At 49.5% G+C, this 13,827-nt stretch overlaps 2 protein-coding genes across 8 annotated transcripts; both read left to right on the top strand.

The window, feature by feature from the left end:
• Positions 1 to 700: 700 nt before the first annotated feature.
• On the top strand, positions 701 to 5,430 carry FoxK (forkhead box K). The gene is made up of 5 exons (XM_031989993.2): positions 701 to 1,376; positions 1,750 to 2,523; positions 2,639 to 2,898; positions 2,982 to 3,084; positions 3,194 to 5,430. The coding sequence occupies exons 1-5, from the start codon at positions 1,018 to 1,020 to the stop codon at positions 3,366 to 3,368; spliced, it is 1,671 nt and encodes a 556-aa protein (XP_031845853.1). The 5' UTR covers positions 701 to 1,017; the 3' UTR covers positions 3,369 to 5,430.
• A 269-nt stretch (positions 5,431 to 5,699) lies between these two features.
• LOC116432730 (uncharacterized) lies at positions 5,700 to 13,373 on the top strand. 7 transcript variants are annotated; one of them, XR_004236161.2, is made up of 7 exons: positions 5,700 to 6,247; positions 6,331 to 6,807; positions 7,281 to 7,381; positions 8,135 to 8,337; positions 8,404 to 8,618; positions 8,681 to 12,017; positions 12,062 to 13,373. XR_004236161.2 is itself a non-coding variant. In XM_031989991.2 (6 exons), exons 4-6 carry the CDS (start codon positions 8,241 to 8,243, stop codon positions 11,540 to 11,542), a joined length of 3,174 nt encoding a protein of 1,057 aa, XP_031845851.2. In that variant the 5' UTR covers positions 5,700 to 6,247; positions 6,331 to 6,807; positions 7,281 to 7,381; positions 8,135 to 8,240; the 3' UTR covers positions 11,543 to 13,373. The 7 variants fall into 7 exon arrangements, 3 of the variants coding, with proteins under 3 accessions (XP_031845851.2, XP_031845852.2, XP_076229741.1); XR_004236159.2 differs by having other exon boundaries at positions 12,083 to 13,373; XR_004236160.2 differs by having other exon boundaries at positions 8,681 to 12,013.
• The last annotated feature ends 454 nt before the right edge of the window (positions 13,374 to 13,827 follow it).

The following is a 13,827-nucleotide window of genomic DNA, read 5'->3' on the forward strand; positions in this document are numbered from 1 at the left end:
TAAATAATAGAAAGAGAACATGCTTCCGCTGTTACACGAATATTAATTTCATGCGCATGTAAATATTATGCGTCAAAAGAGTATGGGCAATGTGTGTGAAAATGTACGTAAGGATTAAATCGAACGTTCGAACGATCAATGAATCGATTGCTTGATCGGTTGATTGGTGGGCCGGTTAGTGAATTTCTGTGAAACTACGTTACTTGGTCAAACTATTTGATACTTTGGACATTTCGTCGTAGTGAATCAGTACTCGATTTTCCAAATTCTCACTCTATAACGCTCATTTTGTTGCTGGCATTTTGAAAAGAACATAAAACGGATGCAATTTTGGCGTCGTATCTTGGTTCGGCGGTATTTGTTCGTTTTCTAACCGCGTCTATGTATCTAGTTATCTGTCGGTTATCTATCTATCTATCTATCTGTTTACTTGCCTATCTATCTATCTATACGTCTGTTTGTCTGTCTGTCCGCCTATCTGTCTGCCCACCATCCATCCATCCATCCATCCATCCATCCATCCATCCATTCATCCATCCATCCATCCATCCATCCATCCATCCATTCATCCATTCATCCATCCATTCATCCATCCATCCATCCATCCATCCATCCATCCATCCATCCATCCATCCATCCACCCAACCACCCACCCACCCATCCACCCACCCACCCATCCATCCACCCACCCATCCATCCACCCATCCATCCATCCACCCATCCATCCATCCACCCATCCATCCATCCATCCATCCATCCATCCATCCATCCATCCATCCATCCATCCATCCATCCATCTATCCATCCATCTATTCATCCATCCATCTATCCATCTATTTATTTATCTGTCCATCCATCCATCTATTTATCTAACCATCCATCTATCCATCTATCTATCCATCCATCTATTCATCTGTATATCTATCTATCTGTCTGTCTATCTACATCTGTCTGTCTACCTCTCCTTTTTCTCTCTCTCTCATTCTATTCCAAAGGAGGGTTCGCTCACTTGGTGCTATGTCTACGTACTCTCGTACTCAGGAGAGCGACGCGTGGGCCCTTCTGGCACTGAAGTCGGCACCGGCTAGTCCGACGAAGATGCAGTGGAACCCGGAGGCGAAAGGTGCACCGATTGCACGGCTCGAGGGTCGCGAATTCGAGTATATGGTTAGACAACGACGTATCACTATCGGGCGTAACAGCAGCAAGGGTGAGGTCGACGTCAACATGGGCCACTCCAGCTTTATCTCGCGACGACACCTTGAAATCTTCTACGATCATCCCTTTTTCTTTATGATCTGTAATGGTAAAAATGGTGTTTTCGTCGATGGAGTTTTCCAGCGAAAAGGCGCGCCTGCCTTCCAATTACCAAAGACGTAAGATATATTTCGAGTTTTCCTAGAGCTAACTTAACCTGTCTTGCACGTTTCTAGCATGCCTCTTGGCACGTACATTGCCGTTCCGTTTAGGCAGTTGAATGTTTTCGACACGAGTATCCGAATACGCGTATGTTTCGAGTATATTTATTTCCCAATATGGATGTTCCATAATCGAGAAATGGAAATCAGTGCCGATCAGTTTGATTAGATTTTCCGTGAGAAAATCGAAATTTCTACAGTTGATCTCTGTCGTTTGTGTCTTGAAATATTTTCTAGCTTTCCATAAAATTAGCCATCTTTGATTTTGTTTGCGATCTCTGTTCAGGATCCAGGATAGGTATCGTCTTTTAAACATTGACCGTTGTTACAGGTGCACATTCAGATTCCCAAGTACAAATATAAGACTGGTATTTCAGTCGTTGGTGGACGAACAGGAGCAAAGCAGCGTACGTGTACCTTCTCCCCCGAAACAGAGGGCACCGTTACCACCTCTGCGTATCAATATTCCGGATGCAGGATACAGTAGCCCGTTTCCTTCTCCGACCGGTACTATCAGTGCTGCAAATTCTTGTCCCGCCAGTCCACGTGCGGGTCAGGGAAGAAGAAATATATCTGCGGATCTTCAGATGGTAGCCGTTTATGCAGCTGCTGTTGCAAACGATCCACAGAATTCTGGGTTGGAAAGGCACGACGGGGGACAATGTTCCAGCAGGCAAATAAGTCCTGAGCCGAGCATAGAGTCTCGTTACAGAAGTGGAAGCAGTACCGGGCCAAATGGTACTACAGCCCATTGCAGTCCCCCGAAAGATGACTCGAAACCACCATATTCGTACGCGCAGCTAATTGTCCAAGCGATAGCGTCCGCGACTGACAAACAGCTTACCTTGTCCGGCATCTATTCGTATATCACTAAGAATTATCCGTACTACAGAACCGCCGATAAAGGTTGGCAAAATTCTATAAGGCATAATCTTTCATTGAACCGTTATTTCATCAAAGTGCCGAGAAGCCAAGAAGAACCGGGAAAAGGCTCTTTCTGGAGAATAGATCCTCAGTCCGAAGGTAAGCTGATCGAGCAAGCTTTCAGGCGAAGAAGGCAACGCGGTGTTCCTTGTTTTCGGGCCCCATTCGGTCTCTCATCCAGGTAGGCGAGCAAACATTTTCAAATAACGAATTCACCGTACTCGAGCCGTGTTTCCGCGATGCCAAGTACTGCACGTGATTGTTTTCATGGCACCGGCATCGTTGGAACTATCCAGAAGCGCTCCTGCTTCGCCGTCTCACGTAGGAATCAGTGGATTAATAACCCCGGAATGCCTGAGCAGAGAAGCCTCGCCTGGGCCGGAATCTTATCCGGATAGTTCCGTACCCTCTCCAGCCGGCCAGTTGAGTAGTCAGTCCGCACCGGGATCGCCAGGTCATCCGTACACCTCTTCGAACCAGTCGTCTCACAAAGGTCGATTGATACAGCAAATCACCGTCGTGACGAACGGTGTGACTGGTGATGCGACCAGAGAAGGTATTCTCGTTGTTAGGTTATTATCGTTGGTATCGTTGTTAGAAAGGTTTAAACGCTCCCCTGTCTGTTTCGAAAAATTTCAGACAAATACATCGTGTCCGGAAACACCACGGAGGAACACTCGCTCTCCCCGGCTGGGCAATACAGTCCAGCTCCTGTTATCGTACAAACCACATATAACTATAGGTGGGTAAGAGAATTGTTTAGTAAGTTGGTTGGTATTTGGTGTCGTCGGTGACGCGTCGCTGCTCGATCGAGAATTGTTAATCGAAGCTGATGGTTAATTTGTATTCAGTGGAAGCTTTATCGGTCCCGACGCAGGCGTCGGAGTCGCGAAACGCTCGCACGAGGAATCGGATAGTTCTCCAGGTTCACCGGCACCGCTCGCTATCGTGGAAAGTCCCGAACCGCTCGAGCATCAGCAACCTCAGTCGAAACGTCAACGCGTTCACGAAATGGACGACCACTGAATCGTTGTTGTCCTAGGTTTCTGTTACGTAGGACACTTGTTACATCGCGCTATTCGCTCATCGTTGAATATATCTGCACGCGCGTGTACCTCATATCTGCTCATATGTGCGTCCGCGAGCGCGCGTACGCCTTTATACCCAAACTTTCGGATCCATACGCATGTCCATCCCCCACGCTCGTGTTCAGACCTAGCCCAGACCCATACACCTACGTACACAGCTGTGTACGGCCACGGTGCCCGCATCCATATCCATATCCATATCCATATCCATATCCATATCCATATCCATATCCATGTCCATGTCCATGTCCATATCCATGTCCATGTCCATATCCATCCCCGTACACGTCCGAGTCTACGTACGCCAACATCCTCATCTTCGCATGCACGAGTACGAACGCGTACATGCGTACACTAAATGTTGTACTTTCATTCATTTTATACATACTGATTACTTTAGTCTGCGTATAATAAATACTCGATTTATCGTTCAACGCAACAAGTGGAACGTCCGTAAGAAAGACGAGAAGACAAGATCGCGTTCCCTCTTCGTGTTCTAACTTGTTTTGCCGTTCAGTTTTACGCAACTTTTATAGTATCGCGTCGCCGTCACGAAGAATGACTGGAAACGCGTGGTGTGTGTGTGCTTGGCATGTGCCTGTTAAATGTCTCGACATTTCGACGGTACCCGCTCGAACGTGATTCCACGTCGCGAATGCTGTTCGCGATGCGAATGCATACACGCACGCACACGCACGGACGTGCGCTTGTAACAGAGAGTAGCGCTTGTTCCGGAAAGAATCGACTTTGAGGAAATCCGAAAGAAATGCGTGTATGGGCGTACTCGATTTCGAAAACCGTACAGCTTTGCGTTACTCGCGTCATCGGTTCACCGTAGCGTATACATTTATTTAACTGGCGAGCTATTAAGAGTAATGGCGAATCGAGGGTAAGCAAACATTTACTTAAAGACAGTCTAGATTTGTAATTCGTTAAGCACGCGAAGGCTTGGTTCATCGAATCAATTCTGGGAATTTCTGCATCCTCTCGTGCCGCCTTTCGACGTCGATTTCTCTCGAAAGAAAGAAATCACTTTCTTCTCGAGGAATCGTCGCAGATCTTCTCAGATTGTATCGCGATTACTCCAAGGGACACCGAGGATATATGTATACGTATATATGTGCATCCGTGTATGTATACATGTATGTATATTAGCGCTGGCACTAAACGACGCTCTCACGCGTCTCGTTGAATGCTTCCTTCACGCGTGTCGAGCTGCGTCCACGTACGAGGAAACGGCGAGAGCTTTCGCTAAATCATAATAGGCGGCCGAATAATTCTTCTAAGACCGATCGCTATGAAACACGTAATATCTCGGTTCAAGTCATATCGTAATGTATTTAGAAATTTGCCGAATCTCAAAATGATGGAACAGTGCATGAAAACAGCTCGCGTCGTTGCCCTCATCGCTGCGAACAGACGAAGGGAAGGAAAAGAGAAAGAAAGAAAGAAAGAAAGAAAGAAAGAAAGAAAGAAAGAAAGAAAGAAGGAAAAAGGAAAGAATGCGAGAAGGAAAAATAGAATCATTGCTAAACGAATATCCCTGAGCAATTGATCGCAAGCTGCAAAATTTGTGCCGTACACACAAGCTTCGTAGGACCGAAATAGATCGTTTTTATTTAATGAATCGGTTCGGCCGGGTACACAGTTGTCATTGAATTTTTCGTTAAATCTTTTTGTCGAGCGTACAACCATTACTCTAAGAAAAAAGTAGTCGAAAGAGGAAGAGAGGAGTAGGAGATAGGCAGGAGGAGGCTGGCGAGGGATGGTATGGTATTGTATGGTATGATATGGGATGGGATGGGATGGGATGGGATGGGATGGCAGGAGGAGGCCTTTTTATTCTTTCGATTCAATTGTTTCCGTGAAAACGACCGAATTGATTTGTTGCTATTTCCCGAAATGCTCGCGAGCCATAGACACGAACTGTAGATTGTAGTTCTACGTACGATTGTGAAAATTTCTATGTAAAAGAAAACAAGCAATACTTTTTTGCTGAATACGTCGTTCGAAATTTCTTTCCGACGTGCCTGTTTATCCGATAAAGTTATTAACGTACTATAATCATACAGGAAGAGGTGATAGTATTTTTGTTGCCACTTGTAAATAAACTCTGAAACGAATATTCGTGGATATTTTCTCAATTTTTCGCGCAGCTGATATTACACGAATTGCAAACGCTCTGGTTCGTGAAGACTCCCAATTGAAACTTTCACTCGTCTTTTTCTTTCCACGGTAACCTTTAATCGTTCGAATCGTTTCGAGGAAAATACGGCGAAAGTAAGCTAAGCTACGTCACCGTGTACCAATCGTTTGTTAACTTTTGAAAATAGACCAACCTTTGGAAATCCGGTTCTCTCTCCGTATCGATTGCCTTCCTCTCTTTCTTTCTTTCTTCGTTCTTCCTCTCTCTCTCTCTCTCTCTCTCCCTTTTATCCCGTGCCTGTTTCCAATTTCAAGCATCAGCTCGTAGATACGATTGCTCGCCGCGTTAGGTTGCAAAGCAGTTTACGAGCTCGAGACAAAAAATTCGAGAGGAGGAAAGAAAGAGCCTCTTCTCGAACGAGAAGGTTCGTCGGATCGATTTTGCACCCTGATCAGCGAAACTTGTAACTTTCGCGTCATTCCCGAAAGATCCCACTGTTCGATCAACCAATTCATAGGAAGGTAGACGGTAGAAAGGTTCGAATAAACGGTGAATGGTAAGTGTCATCGTGCTCGATCGAATAAGAGGCCGTGAACGATGTTGTCGTTGATCGAAAACTAAAGAAGGGACGAACGAACGAGGAGAAGGTGGAAAGATGTATAAAAGGAAAGGTAAAGAATATTTGATCGATTGGAAAAGAGTCGCATTATCGGAGGTTCTTATCGATCGTTTAATCGCTTCTCACGTTTTGCAGTACGAACGACGAGTACGGATAGGAGGAAGATGCTTTCGAACAATTCGAAATGCCCCAGCAATGTTCGAAGCGCGTCGACTCTGAAAAGCGTTGCACGCTCGCGAAAACTGGAAAACGAGACGTGTAGGTTCTAGGTGCGCGTGTCGGAAAGCAAGATCAACGAAGGGAATAAAAAGAGTAAACAGGGAAACAGGGAAGCAGGCGAGGTGAAACGGATGAAGAAGGGTGGGAGGAAAGGAGAAGAAAAAGCAGACGAGAGAGAGACAGCCAGAGAGAAAACGAAGAAGAAAGGGGTGTAGCGAGCTTGCGCGACGTTCGACCCGAATCTCTCGTCGGACGTTAAGCCATCCAGCCAGCCAGCCAGCTAGCTAGTCAGCCAGCCAGTCGGTCATCCACCCAGCCATCGGCAATCTTTTATCCAACCGTGCTCTACGCTTCTGTGCTTCTGTTGTTTATGGAAGATCAGTACTCTAACCGGTATAGTAGCAATTTAATTAGCTTCTTTCCTTAATATTTCTTCTTTCTTTGCTCGTTTGCTCCGCTTGTTCGTCTTTTATCGCGGTGGTGTGCCATTTCGTCGCTTCTCGTTGGTAAATTTGCTAAATTTGCTAAATTTGCTACGCGTTAACTCTTCTCTCGCGAAAGCTTGCGTCTGCTCTATGCTCTCTGTACAGGACCGTATCGTATTTCTAGCTATACTCGACTTTCGCTATTGGCGCGTACGGACTTTAATTCCGTTTTGTAACGCGGTCGACACCAGGGACTCTCGGGATTCGTGAAATTCGCGCAAAAGAACCGCAAAAGAACCGCAAAGCCAGTGCGTCTCGTCGAATAAAAGTCGAGTTTATCTGTGTCGCGCACGCGAAATCTTTCCTAAGAATAAAACTATCTTAATCGTCGATTGCCAATCGATAATCGTTAATAATTGATCGTTAATCGTTAATTGTTAGTTGATAACCGACGACTGCTAACCGCCAACTGGTTGCTGGTTACTAGTTCGATGTAACCGATGAGAGACGGGAGGGAAGGAAAGTTTGCGGAAAGTAGCAAGGTAAGCAAAGGACGATAATCGGTCCAAGTATTTCGTTTCTCCGAGAGAAAGAATTCATCGTTTCCGATCTTTCGAGAATTCCGTATACCCGTCTCCGTGTCTGGGTGAAGCAGCTTTTGTCTGCGCTCGCGCAGTGTTTGGTGTATAGTTTCTCGCGACGGACGCGATAACCTGAGAACATTGAAAAATCCATTTTCGATGGAATTCTCGTTCGCATAGACACGGACGTTTTCCCGTTCGAAGAACGGCCGAGCGAAAGTATTTCTGCTTTTCGATCGATTATTTCGAAGAACGAACAATAGTGTTCCTCGAACGTTATCGCCCCTCGTCCTCCTTTCCTTTCGAATCGAAAGAAGAATCGAAAGAAGCACCGTTCGTCCGTGTGTACCGCGCGATGCCGAATGTCTCTCGAAAGCACGCGAAGGATGTGCTTCGAGTGCTCTGCCGAGTGAAAACGATACGGTAGACGGGGCTGTAAACGAGGGAGGGAAAACACGTGCAATCTGTTCGGTTCCGAACCTCGATCGACGAGAGGATGGTTAACACGGATTTAATCAATTATAGCCCCGTTTTCGAGCGAACGAGCAACTTCCGGCTTCGTTAATCCACATAACGAGTTAATCGATTCCTGTCCAAGAATTCTCTTTGACACGGTCTATACTCGAATTATACGATATTCGGCCGTTCGGACGGAAACGACCACGTCGGGGGAAGAAAAGAGGTGCAACGTGTATCGGTTTCACATGCTTTCAGATGCTCGGCGAGCAACAGCGTTGAACGATGCTGAGCAGAAGAAACGCAGGAGCTACGGCGGATTGACAGTTTCGGGATTGGAATTGGAAGTGGCGCATCCTTTGGAATGCGTGCGCCAACGATACCGAACCCTTGCGGCTGGGGAATCTTGCTTCTCCTTGTTTTCGTATTGGCCACCCCCAGTCCTGCCGCCATTCACAAAGGTAGGGAAACAGAGGCGAGACACGGGGAACGAGGATAACAGCTAAGAGGATAACTCTCCTTTTCAGCGGATGGCGATCATTGCAACAAAACGGTGGACGTGTACGAAGACGTGTCGAGTCCAGCCGTGACTTCGGAGAATTGGGGGAAGCCTTTGTTCTGCTGGTACCGTTTCCGCGCATTCCGCGGAACGCCACGGGACTGGATACTACGCGTTCGCTTCAAAAAGTTTAAAGTCGGTGTGCTGGAGAACGCCACCACCTGTTCCGGAGGTTATTTGCAGGTAGAACGAGAACGAACAGCTTTTCTTTTCGGATCGTTCCTCACGGATCGTTCGTTGCGCAGATCGTCGATGGAAACGCAAAGACGGAGGTGAGCAATCGGAAGGATCCCGGCGTCTATTGCGGAGAATCGGAACAGCCGCAGACGTTCATCTCCGAGACGAGCTTCGTGCGACTGATCTTCCACGCGGACAACTTCACCGATCAGACGTACTTCAGCTTCGACTCTCGAGCGGAGCAACAGTTCGAGGTGTACCTGAGGTACGGCCAGCATCCGGAACTGTACCCGCACCGGAGAGGCGAGATCGTTCCCGGGAGCTACTGCGAGCGAATCTTCAAGGATTGCCGGCTGCAGACCTGCTACGTCCAGAGCCCGGCGTACCCGGGCATTTACCCGCGCGCGTTGCACTGCAAGTACCGGCTGAACACGCGGCTGCCGTTCATAAAGCTCTACATCGAGAACGAAGAGTTCAACATCGACGGTCAGAGATGCGAGAACATCATGACCTGCCCGATGAGACCGATAAGCTCCGGCTCGGAGCACTGCCCGTACGACTACATACGCGTGTACGACGGCAAAGACGAGTCGAGTCCGGTGATCGGCACCTTCTGCGGAATGGGCAAGTTCCCGTACAGCATCATCGGCACCAGCGAAGACCTCTACGTCGAGTTTGTCTCGTCGCCGGCCGGTCCGCTGCTGAACACCGGGTTCCACTTCAACGTGGGCAATTGGCCGGGCCACGTGGAGACCGCCGGCGTCCGCAACGGCAGCTGCGACTGGCTGTTGAACAGCGAGTCCCTGCACACCGGAAACGACGGGATATTCCTCTCGGTGGCCCACTGGTATCCGCCGCACACCAGCTGCACCTACCTGCTGAAGGGCCGCGTCGGCGAGATCGCTAGGCTCTACTTTCCCAGTTTCCGCGTGAACCGCATCGAGTCGCCGATACAGCCGTACGACGGCGATTGCGGCGAGAGTCTGACCCTCTACGACGCCGACTGGCCGGACGACGCGAGGATCATCAAAACGTTCTGCGACACGTTCAGCAAGCCTATGGAGAAGCACGACTTCGTTTCGAGCTCGAACGCTCTGTTCGTCAAGTTCGAGAGCAAAACGGGAAGCTACTCCGGCAGCTCTCTCTACTATTGGGCGCACTACGACTTCTTCAACGCCTCGCGATTCGGCGAGCCCGTCGCCGGCACGGAATGCGACGAGATCTTCGCCTCGTGGAAAGCGCGTTCCGGCCGACTGCGATCGCCGCTCAATACTCTCGTCTACAAGCGACCGGGCGATCCGCCGATCGATTTGTCTTGCACCTACACCTTCGTCACGGACAAGCGACTGTACGCGCGCGTCATTCTGACGGTGGAGTCGGTGTCGTTCAAGGAGCATCCGTACGCGCAATGCGGCAACTGCTGGGACAGTCGGGTCGACCGTCTGATCATCAAAGAGCCGGCCATCGCGACTTTCGCCGAGCAGCAGTTTTACCAAGGTCAGCAACAGCATTCGCAGTCGCGGCAGTCGTACGGTCAGCATCAGCATCAGCACCAGCAACACCAGTATCAGCATCAAAGCCAGAACCAGAGTCAGCAGTCGAGCCAGAATCAACATCAGCATCAGCAGCATCAGCAGCATCAGCAGCATCAGCAGCATCAGCAGACTGCTCATCATCGGCAGGACGCGGATCTCGAGAAAGGTCGCTGCATCTGTCGATCGCCGACGGCCGGTCCCGGATCGACCGGCGAGGCGAAGCCTGTGGTTCGCGTGGTCTCGCGCGGAGAGAAGCTCGAATTGAAGTTGGCGGTGGACGGTGCTCATTCCGCGGCCAGTTACTTCAAGCAGTACGCGCCGTTGTTCGAGGCGAAGTACGAGTTCGCCCACAGCCCGCTGTGCGGTCCCGCGATTCTTCCGGCCACCACCGACGGAGAAATCGAATTTCCGCACTACGAAGCGCTCGGTTACGTCGCTCCGCCCCGCTTCATAAAATGCATTTGGGAGCTTCGCGTCAATTGGGACAGAGACGTGTGGCTGCAGTTCGATAAAATTAAATTTGCTTCCAGATCCTGCGAAGACGAGAAACTGGAAATCTTCTTGCCCGGCAACCCGGACCCGTTCCTCAGCATATGCGGCGAGAACGTCAGCTATGCTCAGAAAATGCCCATCATCTCGGCAGCGCAGATCTCGCCCGTGAAACTTCGCACGGCCGGCGAGCGCGGGTTCAACTATGCGAACGGTCTCGGTGGTGGTGCCGGCGGCGGCGGCGGCGGCGGCGGCGGCAGCGGTTCTTCCGGTTACAACTTCGACACTCTGCAGATGCAGACGCAGACCCAGGCCCAAACGCAACAGCCGAGCGGTGCGTCGCCGTCGCAAACATCTTCGGTGCCGAACGAACAGTCGAACGACGACTCCGAGGGGCCTGCCGTGATCGTTCAGTTCACCGGTTCGATGGCGCCGGCGAGGGCAGCGTTCAAAATCACTTGGACGGAGCTCTACCATCTGTCTCGCGACCCCTCCGGAGTCCTGAACACGCAGAAACTCGAGGAACTCTGCGGATTCCAGTGTCCCGGCGACACCGGTTGCATTCCCACGAGACTGCTTTGCAACGGTGTAATCAATTGCCCGGCGCCGGAACCCAGGTCCGCGTTTCGGAAAACGAACAACGGCACCGGCTTCCTGGCGGTACCGGAGGAGCCGAACGACGAATCGATCGAGACTTGCGGGGCCAACGTGATAGGCACGCGCGGCAACGCGGCTGGATCCGGAAACGGCGTCGGCGGGTTCGCCAGCGTGGTAGGCTCCGCTGGCTGGGCGGGTGCCGGTCTGGGCGGCATCCTCGCCGTGCTCCTCAGTCTCGTTTGCTTGGTAACCGTTTGCAAGATATGCAGACGTCGCTCCACGCCGAGAAACATTCACGTACCTTATTGATGCGAACGCGGAACCGGAATCGGAACCGGAATCGGAACCGGAATCGGAACCGGAATCGGAACCGGAAGCGAAAGCGACTGTCGCCAATCCCGATACGATGCGAATACGCGAGATTCGCGATCGCGCTAGCGAGAACCACTGTTTTTTCGATCTTGTTCCTTTCTCGAAAATCGTTCGTCTCTCATTGTGATTCTCCGAACTAAGTGTGCACGACCAGGTCCTATTCCCGAAGGAATACCGCGACTGGTGTGTCGGTAACCGACGCGTTCCTATTCGCGCCACCGAGCCGAGTATAAATCTATGAAAGGAATTTTATCGCCCCGTTCGTTTAATTCGTTCGTTCGAGCGAAAAAGAGGAAACAACGTGACGCGAGGATAAGTGGCAAGCGGTGCGAAACGATCTAGAGCGGAGCGAGGCCGGGCAGGACAAGGCGAGGCACGGCGAGGGATGGCGGCGCATCGTCCAACCGAGTAGGTACGATCAGCGGACCATGAAAAACAATCCCATGAAATGACCAGATGCGACGCGTTGTGTTTCAGAGAAACGCGAGGAACGGGACGAATGCAACGATCGAAACCACGCTGACGCGCGGCATCGGCCATATCGCTCGCACGCGCGATCGGCGCCACGCTTGCTCCGCGAAATTCGAATCTCTACCGACATTACGCTAGTCTCTATTAGATACGTATGTAGAATCCATTGGCGTTGCGTTAACAACAAGAGTGCCTGCGAATGTTCGCACGCGCGCACGTTACACGTTACACGTTACGTGTTCACGCGCGTTATTCTTTGAGAATATGCGAACAATCTTGTATATATCGAAGATAAGACGCGTCGATTATTTTTAGCGAAAAATATGATCCCCGTCGTGTATCCGTGTGGCCATGCGTACGTGAAACTTTAGCGAATCGTTTCACGCGATAGGTGGCTGTTTTCTTTTGTACATACATAGTTTCCTAATTGAACAATTTAACGGATATCTTTAAGGATCGATAGCGAATCACGGTAGCCATCACGGTAGCGATCACGGTCACGGTCACAGATACGAGCTCGCGCAACGCACACATGCCCCACACCACGTTCACCGACGTAAGTACGTTTTACGCTTGCACGCGTCAAAGTAGACGAGGAGCGACACGGTTTTCGACTCTGATCGTTTAGTTTAGTTTAATTTAGTTTAGTTTAGTTTAGTTTAGTTTCGTTTCGTTTCGTTTCGTTTCGTTTCGTTTCGTTTCGTTTCGTTTCGTTTCGTTTCGTTTCGTTTCGTTCCGTTCCGTTCCGTTCCGTCTAATTACGTCTAATTACGTCTAATTACGTCTAATTACGTCTAATTACGTCTAATTACGTCTAATTAGTCTAATTACGTCTAATTACGTCCAATTCCGCCTACTTGCGTCTCCGAAATACTCCAATTCCAGTTATTAGTCGTTAGTCGGGTTATCGTCTTTTTTATAGTTTTCTACCGTCGACGTCACACACTTTATATTCGAAAACTGCGCAAACGACGACGGCGTTGCAATTGTTATTGTCGCTATCGTCGACTCCTTAGGATTCATAATACACACCTATTACTTACCTACGTACGTATATAGTAGTAAGTAACGAGTACCTACCTACCTACTTACGTACCTACACGCCACCACCACGATTAGCGGTACGATCGCGTGAAACGTCGTCGTTACACCGTTGCTGTTACCAACGTTTTCGTCGTCGCCAGTATCACAGTTGCTACTACAGTTGCAATCATTACCGCTACTACCAGCAGCGTCGTCATTACATTATTATATTTTTTACAAATAAAGAATATCCTCGGAAACGAGGTAAAACAAACTTGAAACGCTTTGCGTTATTAAGCGTCATCGACGATACATCTCTACGTAGCTAGCAGATACGCGTGTACAATGCGCGCGGCGAGAAGCTCCTCGCGAACTGAATTTCTCGATGTACATTTGTTCCGGTGTTATTTCGTTTCCTTCCACAAACTTCGAAATCCTGGTGCTTTCAGCCGAGAGAAAATTCACGAATTAACGCAGTCGATGAGAATTCGTCGGCGATGCTCCTCGAGACGAACCTCGGAAATCTCGCGAGACACGGTCGCGATCGGAACAACTTGAAATTCAAACCGACGAGGATACCCACGGAATCGCCAGTGCCCGTTGTCGGTCTGATCACCGAGAATCTTCTAGTACCGATCGCAAAGACTATCTCCCCGAAGAAAACTCGGTACGTTCGATCGAGTTTCTCCCAACGACGAGTTCGAACGATCGTAACGTGGAAACGCAAC

Source organism: Nomia melanderi, chromosome 14 (assembly GCF_051020985.1).
Source record: "Nomia melanderi isolate GNS246 chromosome 14, iyNomMela1, whole genome shotgun sequence".
In the NCBI taxonomy this organism is placed as follows: Eukaryota; Metazoa; Arthropoda; class Insecta; order Hymenoptera; family Halictidae; genus Nomia; species Nomia melanderi.

Excerpts from the sequence above, each read along its gene's own strand:
- FoxK (XM_031989993.2), top strand. The coding sequence starts at position 1,018 with ATGTCTACGTACTCTCGTACTCAGGAGAGCGACGCGTGGGCCCTTCTG. Across the intron at positions 1,377-1,749 it reads GCCTTCCAATTACCAAAGAC|GTGCACATTCAGATTCCCAA; the intron begins GTAAGATATATT and ends CCGTTGTTACAG. Across the intron at positions 2,899-2,981 it reads TGGTGATGCGACCAGAGAAG|ACAAATACATCGTGTCCGGA; the intron begins GTATTCTCGTTG and ends GAAAAATTTCAG.
- LOC116432730 (XM_031989991.2), top strand. The coding sequence starts at position 8,241 with ATGCGTGCGCCAACGATACCGAACCCTTGCGGCTGGGGAATCTTGCTT. Across the intron at positions 8,338-8,403 it reads TCCTGCCGCCATTCACAAAG|CGGATGGCGATCATTGCAAC; the intron begins GTAGGGAAACAG and ends TCTCCTTTTCAG. Across the intron at positions 8,619-8,680 it reads GTTCCGGAGGTTATTTGCAG|ATCGTCGATGGAAACGCAAA; the intron begins GTAGAACGAGAA and ends TTCGTTGCGCAG.